General features: G+C 49.7%; 1 protein-coding gene across 13 annotated transcripts in view; it reads right to left on the bottom strand.

The window, feature by feature from the left end:
- The window catches only part of aplp2 (amyloid beta (A4) precursor-like protein 2), a 140,585-nt gene that overhangs the window by 16,456 nt on the left and 111,629 nt on the right, over positions 1-12,500 (bottom strand). For all 13 annotated transcript variants that reach the window (XM_041878187.2, XM_041878184.2, XM_041878194.2 and 10 more), the window contains one exon: positions 1,673-1,837. In XM_041878187.2, coding sequence (XP_041734121.1) covers positions 1,673-1,837 — 165 coding nt within the window. The remainder of the gene's footprint in view (positions 1-1,672; positions 1,838-12,500) is intronic.

The following is a 12,500-nucleotide window of genomic DNA, read 5'->3' as shown; positions in this document are numbered from 1 at the left end:
ACAATGCTTCTTTTTTTTTCACATTAGGATTCATTTACAATTTAAACCTAACCAGAACTCCTGGAGTCCTCTAGTGGCCAAAAGCCTGTGTTAGCATGGGCGGCGCCATTGAGGACTTTCACCATTTTGATTTAGTCAACTGGGTCGGGACTTTAAACTTCACTGGCTGATCCCACCTGATGACCCGGTTGGAGTCGTGAATTGTTTTGATCAAACTGAAACCAAATAAAAAACAGTAAATCAAGTCTGACAACTAACAAACTAAACTGATTTTTCAAATAAAAATCTAAAAACGAATAGAAATAAAAACTAATATTAAATCACAAAACTATAATAATCTTGATTCCACCACACCCCCCGCTGGGCGCTGGAATATCGTTCCATGTTTATCTGTGATTTAGTTCTAATTTGTATTTTTCAATTTCCCTACCTGGCAACGTTCACCTGGCAACATTCACTCCCTGGCTTTATTTTCTGATTTAAGGTTTTAAATATTTTGTTTGTTAGCAGCGTGTGACAAAAATGGGAGAGAGAGAGACAGAGAATAAAGGGAGAGACAGAACAAAGGGAGCGAGAGAGAGAGAGAATAAAGGGAGCGAGAGAGCGAGAGAATAAAGGGAGCGAGAGAGCGAGAGAATAAAGGGAGCGAGAGAGCGAGAGAATAAAGGGAGCGAGAGAGCGAGAGAATAAAGGGAGCGAGAGAGCGAGAGAATAAAGGGAGCGGGAGAGAGAGAGAATAAAGGGAGCGAGAGAGCGAGAGAATAAAGGGAGCGAGAGAGCGAGAGAATAAAGGGAGCGAGAGAGCGAGAACTAGGGTTGTGCTGCAAGGAGAGGAGAGTCTGGTTGTTCATGTTCAAAGTGTTTTGCTCCAGCGCTAGCTACAGCAGAGCCGGAGGCTTTGTGAGTTTCTCTGAACTTCAATGGCATTGTGTTGAAGGCTGGGTGACTGGGAGCCATGCTGGCTCAGATAAGAGCCACAACAACCCCACGGCTCCACATCCAACACAACACAGAAAGACTCAGGTCTTAGACACTATCTCTCCTCTCCTCTCCTCTCCTCTCCTCTCCTCTCCTCTCCTCTCCTCTCCTCTCCTCTCCCTCTCCTCCCCTCCCCTCCTCTCCTCCCTCCTCTCCTCTCCCCCTCTCTCTCCTCTCCTCTCCCTCCTCTCTCCTCTTCTCCTATCTCCTCTCCTCTCCTCTCTCCTCTCCTCTCCCTCTCTCCCCTCATCTCCTCTCCTCTCCTCTCCTCTCCTCTCCCTCCTCTCCTCTCCTCTCCTCTCCTCTCCTCTCCTCTCCTCTCCCCTAGAGTCCATTAGTATTCCTCTAACTACCATAGTGTTCCAGTACATCAAGGTCCTCTACTGTTGATGGATAGTCTGTTGTTTTGTCTTCCATACTTAGGTAACACTGATACCAGGCTTTAGCTGTCCACAATACTGCCCAGTGCCAGAACTAAGGCTGCACTTCCATTCTCAAAGATTGTCCCTAAAGTGTACATTCGTTCACTCCCCCTCATGGACTTAAAAGGAATGGATTTATGTAGTGTAACCTTGGTTAGAGTGAGTTTTTCAGTTTCTGAGGGGGGAGTGAGCAAGTGCAGACTAGGTTGAGCGGGGTATAGGGTATGAAATAGGATTGTGGGCCTGGGTCTGGGTTTTGGTCTGGGTCTCACCCTCTGGTTCGGGTCGCGACCCCAGGGAGGTGACCTGGAAGGGTTTCCCCTCTGAGACAGGAAGCTCCACACTCTCCTCTGATGACACGGTCACGTCCGGCTGAGACTCTGAGATAGACGACAGAAACTGGTCCATGTCTGCCTTCTGCTCCTGAAGCAACTCATCTAGAGGTGGGTGAGGGGAGGGGAGGTGAGGAGGGGAGGGGAGGGGAGGGGAGGGTAGGGGAGGAGGGGAGGTGAGGTGAGGAGGGGATTAAATGAGAGAGAAAAGAGGAGAGATCATCAAATAATTGTATTTGTCACGGTGTAAACAACAGGCGTAGACTAACAGTGAAATGCTTGCTTACAGGCCCTTCCCAACAATGCAGAGAGAAAATGTGAAAAATATTAGAAAAATTATAATAACACAAGAAATAAATCCACAATGAGTAAGGATAACTTGGCTATATACACAGGGTACCAGTACCGAGTCGAAGGGCAGGGGCACGAGGTAGTTGAGGTAGATATGTACATATAGGTAGGGATAAAGTGACTAGGTAACAGGATAGATAATAAACAGTGGCAGCAGCGTCTGTGATGAGTCAAAAGAGTGTGTGCAAAAAGGATCAATGCAGATAGTCTAGTAGCTATTTGGTTAACTATGTAGCAGTCTTATGGCTTGGGGTAGGAGCTGTTCAAGGTCCTGTTGGTTCCAGACTTGGTGCATCGGTACCGCTTGAGTGCGGTAGCAGAGAGAACAGTTCATAACTTGGGTGGCTGTAGTCTTTGACAATCTTTAGGGTCTTCCTCTGACACCTGGTGTAGAGGTCCTGGATGGCAGGGAGCTGATGTACTGGGCCGTACGCACTACCCTCTGTAGCGTCTTGCGGTCGGATGCCAAGCAGTTGCCATACCAAGCGGTGATGCAGACAGTCAAGATGCTCTCGATGGTGCAGCTGTAGAATTGATTGAGGAACTGTAACTTTTTCAGCCTCCTGAGGGGTAAGAGGCGTTGTTGTGCCGTCTTCACGACTGTGTTGGCGTGTGTGGACCATGATAGTTCCTTTGTGATGTGGACACTGAGAAACTTGAAACTCTCGACCCGCTCCACTACAGCCCCGTCGATGCTCGGCCTTCATTTTCCTGTAGATCATCTCCTTTGTCTTGCTGACATTGGGGGAGAGGTTGTTGTCCTGGCACCACACTGCAAGTTCTCTGACCTCCCTATAGGCAGGTCTCATTGTTGTCGGTGATCAGGCCTACCACCGTTGCGTCGTCAACAAACTTAATGATGGTGTTGGAGTCGTGCGTGGCCACGCAGTCGTGGATGAACAGGGAGTACAGGAGGGGACTAAGCAAACACCCCAGAGGGGCCCCCGTTTGAGGGTCAGCGTGGCGGATGTGTTGTTGCCTACCCTCACCACCTGGGGGCGGCCCGTCAGGAAGTCCAGGATCCAGTTGCAGAGGGAGGTGTTTAGTCCCAGGGTCCTGAGCTTAGTGATGAGTTTGGAGGGCACTATGGTGTTGAACGCTGAGCTGTAGTCAATGAACAGCATTCTCACATAGGTGTTCCTCTTGTTCAGGTAGGAAAGGGCAGTGTGGAGTGCAATAGAGATTGCATCATCTGTGGATCTGTTGGGGCGGTATTTCTATTGTTATCTTACCTTTACATCAACAGGGAGTCCCGTTGAGACCAAGGTCTCTTTTACAAGGGAGCGTTTTACAATTTACAAATGTTATAGAATACAAGCAACAGTTACAATACAAACAAATCTAAAAAATACAATCATAGATAACATCTACAGCTCTTAGCTACCAGATCTTCAATCAATACCCTAAACTGCCCGAGCAGCACCAGAATGTCCAACTTCAACGAGATCTGCAGATTGTTCCAGCAGTGGGCGCATCAAAACTAAAAACCAATTCGATGGAGACCCGAGGAACCTCAAGAGTTAACCAACGCTGCGAACGTGTTTTGTAACGCATAATGTATTTATACTTCAACAACAAAGTGAGACGTTGGAAACTTGTGCAGTAGACCTTTGTAAATAAAGACGGAGTAATGAAGTGACCTACGGGACTTTAATGAGGACCAGCCAACCATTTGATACGTATGCAAATTGGAGTGGGTCCAGGCTGTCTGGGATGATGGTGTTGATGTGAGCCATGACCAGCCTTTCAAAAATTGTATAGCTACAAATGTGAGTGCTATGGGGCGGTAATCATTTAGACAGGTTAACTTGGCGTTCTTGGGCAAAAGGGACTATGGTGGTCTGCTTAAAACATTTAGATATTATAGACTGGGAGAGGTTGAAAATGTCTGTGAAGACACTACGTCCTGATAATCCATCTGGCCCTGCGGCCTTGTGAATGTTAACCTGTTAAAAGGACTTACTCACATTGGCTGCGTAGATCGAGATCACACAGTTGTCCGGAACTGCGGGTGCTCTGATGCATGTTTCAGTGTTGCTAGCCTCGCAACAAGCATAGAAGGTATTTAAGATCATCTGGTAGGCTCGTGTCACTGGGCAGTTCATGGCTGGGTTTCCCTTTGTAATCCGTAAAACTGCCACATCCGATGAGTGTCAGAGCCGGCGTAGTAGGATTCGATCTTAGTCTCGTATTGATGCTTTGCCTGTTTGATGGCTTGTCGGAAGTCGTAGCGTGATTTCTTACAAGCGTCCGGATTAGTGGCCCGCTCCTTGAAAGCGGCAGCTCTAGCGTTTAGCTCAGTGCAGATGTTGCCTGTAATCCATGGATTCTAGTTGGGATATGTACAGTTGAATTCGGACGTTTACATACACTTAGGTTGGAGTCATTAAAACTTGAATTTCAATCACTCCACAAATGTCTTGTTAACATACTATAGTTTGGCAAGTAATTTTTCCAAAGATTGTTTACAGACAGATTATTTCACTTATAATTTCACTGTATCACAATTCCAGTGGGTCAGAAGTTTACATACACTAAGTTGACTGTGCCTTTAAACAGCTTGGAAAAATCCAGAAGATGATGTCATGGCTTTAGAAGCTTCTGATAGGCTAATTGACATAATTTGAGTCAATTGGAGGCGTACCTGTGGATGTATTTCAAGGCCTACCTTCAAACTCAGTGCCTCTTTGCTTGACATCATGGGAAAATCAAAAGAAATCAGCCAAGACCTCAGAAAAAAAATTGTAGACCTCCACAAGTCTGGTTCATCCTTGGGAGCAATTTCCAAACGCCTGAAGGTACCACGTTCATCTGTACAAACAATAGTATGCAAGTATAAACACCATGGGACCACGCAGCCGTCATACCGCTCAGGAAGGAGACGCGTTCTGTCTCCTAGAGATGAACGTACTTTGGTGCGAAAAGTGCAAATCAATCCCAGAACAACAGCAAAGGACCTTTTGAAGATGCTGGAGGAAACAGGTACAAAAGTATCTATATCCACAGTAAAACAAGTCCTATATCGACATAACCTGAAAGGCCGCTCAGCAAGGAAGAAGCCACTGCTCCAAAACCGCCATAAAAAAGCCAGACTACGGGTTGCAACTGCACATGGGGACAAAGATCATACTTTTTGGAGAAATGTCCTCTGGTCTGATGAAACAAAAATAGAATTGTTTGGCCATAATGACCATCGTTATGTTTGGAGGAAAAAGGGGGTTCTTGCAAGTCGAAGAACACAATCCCAACCGTGAAGCACGGGGGTGGCAGCATCATGCTGTGGGGGTGCTTTGCTGCAGGAGGGACTGGTGCACTTCACAAAATAGATGGCATCATGAGGAAGGAAAATTATGTGGATATATTGAAGCAACATCTCAAGACATCAGTCAGGAAGTTAAAGCTTGGTCACAAATGGGTCTTCCAAATGAACAATGACCCCAAGCATACTTCCAAAGTTGTGGCAAAATGGCTTAAGGACAACAAAGTCAAGGTATTGGAGTGGCCATCACAAAGCCCTGACCTCAATCCTATAGAAAATGTGTGGGCAGAACTGAAAAAGCGTGTGCGAGCAAGGAGGCCTACAAACCTGACTCAGTTACACCAGCTCTGTCAGGAGGAATGGGCCAAAATTCACCCAACTTATTGCGGGAAGCTTGTGGAAGGCTTCCCGAAATGTTTGACCCAAGTTAAACAATTTAAAGGCAATGCTACCAAATACTAATTGAGTGTATGTAAACTTCTGACCCACTGGGAATGTGATGAAATAAATAAAAGCTGAAATAAATCATTTTCTCTACTATTATTCTGACATTTCACATTCTTATAATAAAGTGGTTATCCTAACTGACCTAATTACTAGGATTAAATGTCAGGAATTGTTAAAAACTGAGTTTAAATGTATTTGGCTAAGGTGTATGTAAACTTCCGACTTCAACTGTACGTACTGTCACTGTGGGGACAGTTTTGATGAAGCCGGTGACCGATGTCCACGCTGACCCTCAACTCCTCAATGTTATCGGATGAATCCCGGAACATATTCCAGTCTGTGTAGCCCTGTATCTTGGCATCCGCTTCCTCGGACCACTTCCCCGTATTTACGTTTACTGTTACGTCTAGTCTATGATAGGCTGCTGGGTGTGCATTTTCTTGTTTGCCTATTGCCCTCTTCGTTGGGAGCGGTCTTGGTGCATCAGTTTATAAATAGAACAATATGCTTCCTCTGAAAACTCTGACATTTGCGACCAAGAAGGGGTTCTGTATGAACAGCAGCATTTGTCTTCCAAGAGCAAAGTCATCAAAGCCTTGAAGTTATCCACCAGTGGGATCTGTTTGATCTTTTCCTTCAGCTCATCTTTTTGTTCACCATCCAGCAAGGTCTCAGCAACTTCACTCATGCATTCTTTAACCATCTCTGCATTAGTAAATGGCTTCTTCGCGTTTTTTTCCCCAAAAACCCAAGCTATTCTCAGTGAGCACTCCATTGCACGTTCTTGGGCTGTCAGGGAATGCACCAGAACTTTGGTGGACCTCTCATATTGGGCTTTGAGCTGACAGATTTTCTCATTCTCACCTCTGTGTTTTGGGGACACGTTTGCCCCAAATGACTGTGTTTTGTGTCATAGAGGCGCTTTCACATTGGCACTTTTCAGGAGCGCTACGGACTCCGAGCCAATCAGGCACATTGGCTTTCAACTTGTTGCGGGGAGAATGAACGTACTTGTCTGTCCACTTGTCTTTGAAAATGCGATTTTCGCTATCAACTTTTCTTTGAACAAGCCAACCTCACATTCACGTCTATCGATGGATGTATTTTCGTGTGTTGTCTGTCTGCCTGCTGCTTGCTCCCAGTCCCAACACCGTCTTTCACTGTCGAAGATATTTGCATATATTTAAGCGATTGGATGAGATGCGGCACTCTTCATGAGACTAATTTGCACCACTGCTAGAGACAGAGAGAGGCTGCGCTGCACTTGGGAAACGGCGCCCGGTCGATCCTGTTTGAAAGCTGTCTGAAATTAAATTTACTGACTTCGATATTGTTTGGTGCTGTTTGGTCCGTATTGACCCTTTGCTTGGTCCGGACACGCACCACGGTCCACCATTTGAGTATGACTGCTATATAGTATGGTCTGCAGCTCATCATGAGGTATTCTAAGTCAGCAAAAACTCGTGACTTCCTTAACATTAATAAGAAAGAGACACACCCCTCCCCATCCCCCCCCCATCTTACCCGAGGCTGCCGACCATTCTTGACGAAAAGCCAGATGTACAGTATATTACCAATATCCTTATTCAGCCACGACTCTGTGAAACATAGAATATTACAGTTCTTCAGGTCCCGTTGATAGGATAGTCTCGAACGGAGCTCGTCCAGTTTATTCTCTAGTGACTCGTGAGGAAGCCGGTTCGTCTGCCTCTTTTGCGCCGGCGCTTCCTCTTTCGAGTCCCGGGGATCCTGGTCCGGAGGAATGAGTCCTCAGCTCGGATCAGGCCTGGTCAGGATGAGTCCTCACTGGTCGGAGGAATGAGTCCGGGATCAGGGCCTGGTCCGAGGAATGAGTCCCGATCCCTGCGAATAGTCGGGATCAGGCTGGCCGAGGATGAGTCCGGGATCAGGCCTGGTCGGAGGTCCATCAGGGCCTGGTCCGGAGGAATGAGTCCCGGGGATCAGGGCCTGGTCCGGAGGAAGCAGAACATCCAGAGCAGCTGACTTGTTGAAGTAGAAATTGTCCAAATCGAGGTTAGTTGCTGTTCTGATCTCCAGAAGATGTTTTCGGCTGAGACATCAAAAGTTCAGAAACATAAAACAGAAAAGGATCCCGTAAAATGGCTGCTACCCACTGCAGCGCCATCTTGGTTTTTATCATGCTAGCATGTTTTCCAAGATCATGTGAGCATCAAACCAAATCCACAGCCACTGCAATCTTCACCAAACTGCAAATTAGTCTTTATGCAACTAAGACAGTATTTTCGTCCTCAAGAAGAGACCGAGAGCTAGAGATACAGAGACAGAGAGCTAGAAATACAGAGGGAGAGTGAGATACAGAGGGAGAGTTAGAGAGCTAGAGATACAGAGATAGAGAGCTAGAGATACATAGGGAGAGGGAGATACAGAGGGAGAGTTAGAGAGCTAGAGATACAGAGATAGAGAGCTAGAGATACATAGGGAGAGGGAGATACAGAGGGAGAGTGTGATGCCACGAGAGGCTACAGCTTCCAGCGGGATTGCCCAAGTAGTGCAAGGAGACCAGGTTCAACCAAAACAAGGATTTTATTAACCGTCTTCGGCAACTAACGAAATTATAACACAATTCTCTTCTTCCCAGAGCCCACACTCCAGACCGTGTCTCTTCCCTTCAAAACAACTCCAGCCCATCAGCCCCTGATTGGTTTCAGCTGCGTGGGAAGATTGGCCACAGAGGGTTGGAGTTCCCGACCATACCAGCAGATGGAGCCATAGCTGTCTGGGTTTGCAGCCACCTCAGGGGGATGTAACGTCCCTCCAGGACACAGCCTCTCGTGACATCACATCCCCCCTCCTCGGGACCGACGTCCTCGTCGGGGTAAAGGCAGCGAAGAAGGCATCACGCCGGGAGGGCGTCCGCATTGCCGTGGTGCTTGCCAGACTGCTCTCTCTTCAACTCCTCCAACTCTAGGACCAGGGACTCAGCCTCCTGTTGTCTCTCCTTGAGTTTCTTACTGAACGCATCAGCCTTGGTTTTAGCAGAGTTTAGCTTCTGTTGAGCAGCTTTCAGTTCCTTCTCTCTCTCTGCCTCCCGCATTCTTCATCTTGTTCTCCAACACCTTGTACTTCTCCTCTGCCTTCTTCTGGACCTCCTTACTACTGCGCAGGGTCTCCCTCACACTCCTCGATGGTCCTGCGCAGCCTCTCCAGCTCCTCCTGTTGCTTAGGGAAGGAGCTCTGTTGGAGTTTAGCCTGGAGGATATCTAACTCTTCTGTCTTCATGTCTAACTGTTGCTTTAACAAACGATACCTCTCAGCGGTCCCCTTCAGACCAGACAGTTCTTTGTCCAGATTCTGTAGCTCCGTCTCTGTGTCGGTCTGGGCACCTGCCATCCCTATCAGAGCCCGGGCGGGAGTGAGTAACTCGGAGGATTGCACCGGAGCCTTCCCAGGATGAGTCTTGCCTCTCCGTTTCCGAGGTACTCGGGTTATCCTCTCCTGAGACTCTCTCCAGAGTGGGTAAAGGCTGGGCAGTCTCGTCCAATTAGGACAGGGACGGGGAGGGAATCAACCACCCCGCCGCCGTCGTGTGTATGGTTCCCCGTGTGCTGGTCATTGTAAGTTCAGTAATGGGGTATTCTCTGGTGTCCCCATGGACACAGGAAACTGGGAGGACTTTCCCCGGGGGTCAGACACGTTGGGCCCACCAAATCCTTACGCACCAGGGTGGCCCGGCTACCAGAATCCAGTAAGGCCTCCACATCATGGTGATTCACAGTTACCGGGCAGGTGGGGGGTCGATCTGGGCCGCCATCTACGACTCCCAAGAGCGAGGCAACACGGTGTGTGGGTGCTGAGCTGGAGGACTCCCGCAGTGGGCATAGGTTCATCGGCTGGTTTCCCACACTGCCAGGAGATATGTCCCATCTCCCCACACCGGTAACACTGTCGAGTTTCCCCCTCCTGGTGTACTCTTCTTGGACCCGCCTGGTTTCTGGCTCCCCCCTGGAGCGGGATAAGTCCTGACGTGGCTGGGTTCGAGACCTTGGGGTCCTTTGGGACGGAGTTCTTCCCATTTGTGGTGGGGCCGCACTCCTGGGGTCTTTTCGGGAAGCATTCAGCATCTCCGCTGTGGCCTGGTACTTTTCCACAGCTTCCACGGTCAGATCAGCCGTGGTCAAGGCCTGTTGACTGATGAACCGTTTTGCATCATAAGGCAGGGCGCGTAGGTAACAATCCACCACAACGGCCTCCACCACCGCCGCTGCTGTATTCCTCTGCGGATCCAGCCATTTCCCTTGCGATTCGGACAAGTTCATGCATCTGCGCCCGAGGAGGTTGGTCTGGTTGGAAGGTCCAGCCGTGAAAGCGCTGGGCCATACCAAACTTTGTGAGTCCATATCTGCTGAGGATCTCAGACTTCAGGGCATCATAGTCAGTAACCTGGTCAGGGCCCAGGTCCCGGACAGCATTCAGCGCTTCCCCGGTTAGAAAGGGGGCTAACAGACCAACCCACTGTTGCTTGGGCCAGGCTTCCCTAGTGGCCGTGGCCTCAAATGCATGCAGGTATGCCTCAATGTCATCGGTAGCTCCCATCTTAGATATAAAGTCACTTGCCTTTATTGGGCGGGTATCTTGAACCACCCTCTGTCTCTGCAACTGCAATTCCTCTGCCTTCAGAAGGTTGGCTTTCTTTTGCTCCTCCAAGAGAGCCACGGTTGCTTGCATCTGGGCTTGCTGGCCAGCAACAAGGGCTTTCAATATGTCCTCCATTTCAGTCGGCGGGGAGCCTACGGCCAACTTGGAAAACTGGGTGATCAAACCTTCGGTATCCTCCTCTGACATGCACTATTAACGCTTGAGCGTGCCCGTATTCTCCACCATCTGTGATGCCACGAGAGGCTACAGCTTCCAGCGGGATTGCCCAAGTAGTGCAAGGAGACCAGGTTCAACCAAAACAAGGATTTTATTAACCGTCTTCGGCAACTAACGAAATTATAACACAATTCTCTTCTTCCCAGAGCCCACACTCCAGACCGTGTCTCTTCCCTTCAAAACAACTCCAGCCCATCAGCCCCTGATTGGTTTCAGCTGCGTGGGAAGATTGGCCACAGAGGGTTGGAGTTCCCGACCATACCAGCAGATGGAGCCATAGCTGTCTGGGTTTGCAGCCACCTCAGGGGGATGTAACGTCCCTCCAGGACACAGCCTCTCGTGACATCACAAGAGTTAGAGAGCTAGAGATACAGAGATAGAGAGCTAGAGATACATAGGGAGAGTTAGAGAGCTAGAGATACAGAGATAGAGAGCTAGAGATACAGAGATAGAGAGCTAGAGATACATAGGGAGAGTTAGAGAGCTAGAGATACAGAGATAGAGAGCTAGAGATACATAGGGAGAGTTAGAGAGCTAGAGATACATAGGGAGAGGGAGGGAGAGATACAGAGCCAGAGCCAGAGGGAGAGAGACAGAGGGAGAGGGAGGGAGAGAGACAGAGGGAGAGGGAGGGAGAGATACAGAGCCAGAGCCAGAGGGAGAGAGACAGAGGGAGAGGGAGGGAGAGAGACAGAGGGAGAGGGAGGGAGAGAAACAGAGCCAGAGACAGAGGGAGAGAGACAGAGGGAGAGGGAGGGAGAGATACAGAGCCAGAGCCAGAGGGAGAGAGACAGAGGGAGAGGGAGGGAGAGAGACAGAGGGAGAGGGAGGGAGAGAGACAGAGGGAGAGGGAGGGAGAGATACAGAGCCAGAGCCAGAGGGAGAGAGACAGAGGGAGAGGGAGGAGAGAGACAGAGGGAGAGGGAGGGAGAGAAACAGAGCCAGAGCCAGAGGGAGAGAGACAGAGGGAGAGGGAGGGAGAGATACAGAGCCAGAGCCAGAGGGAGAGAGACAGAGGGAGAGGGAGGGAGAGAGACAGAGGGAGAGGGAGGGAGAGATACAGAGCCAGAGCCAGAGGGAGAGAGACAGAGGGAGAGGGAGGGAGAGAGACAGAGGGAGAGGGAGGGAGAGAAACAGAGCCAGAGCCAGAGGGAGAGAGACAGAGGGAGAGGGAGGGAGAGAGACAGAGGGAGAGGGAGGGAGAGAAACAGAGCCAGAGCCAGAGGGAGAGAGACAGAGGGAGAGGAGGGAGAGAGACAGAGGGAGAGGGAGGGAGAGAAACAGAGCCAGAGCCAGAGGGAGAGAGACAGAGGGAGAGGGAGGGAGAGAGACAGAGGGAGAGGGAGGGAGAGATACAGAGCCAGAGCCAGAGGGAGAGAGACAGAGGGAGAGGGAGGAGAGAGACAGAGGGAGAGGGAGGGAGAGAAACAGAGCCAGAGCCAGAGGGAGAGAGACAGAGGGAGAGGGAGGGAGAGAGACAGAGGGAGAGGGAGGGAGAGATACAGAGCCAGAGCCAGAGGGAGAGAGACAGAGGGAGAGGGAGGGAGAGAGACAGAGGGAGAGGGAGGGAGAGAAACAGAGCCAGAGCCAGAGGGAGAGAGACAGAGGGAGAGGGAGGGAGAGAGACAGAGGGAGAGGGAGGGAGAGAAACAGAGCCAGAGCCAGAGGGAGAGAGACAGAGGGAGAGGGAGGGAGAGATACAGAGCCAGAGCCAGAGGGAGAGAGACAGAGGGAGAGGGAGGGAGAGAGACAGAGGGAGAGGGAGGGAGAGAAACAGAGCCAGAGCCAGAGGGAGAGAGACAGAGGGAGAGGGAGGGAGAGAGACAGAGGGAGAGGGAGGGAGAGAAACAGAGCTAG

This window comes from Coregonus clupeaformis, chromosome 6 (genome assembly GCF_020615455.1).
Source record: "Coregonus clupeaformis isolate EN_2021a chromosome 6, ASM2061545v1, whole genome shotgun sequence".
Lineage (NCBI taxonomy): Eukaryota > Metazoa > Chordata > Actinopteri > Salmoniformes > Salmonidae > Coregonus > Coregonus clupeaformis.
This window is presented reverse-complemented; position numbering and strand designations above follow the sequence as displayed.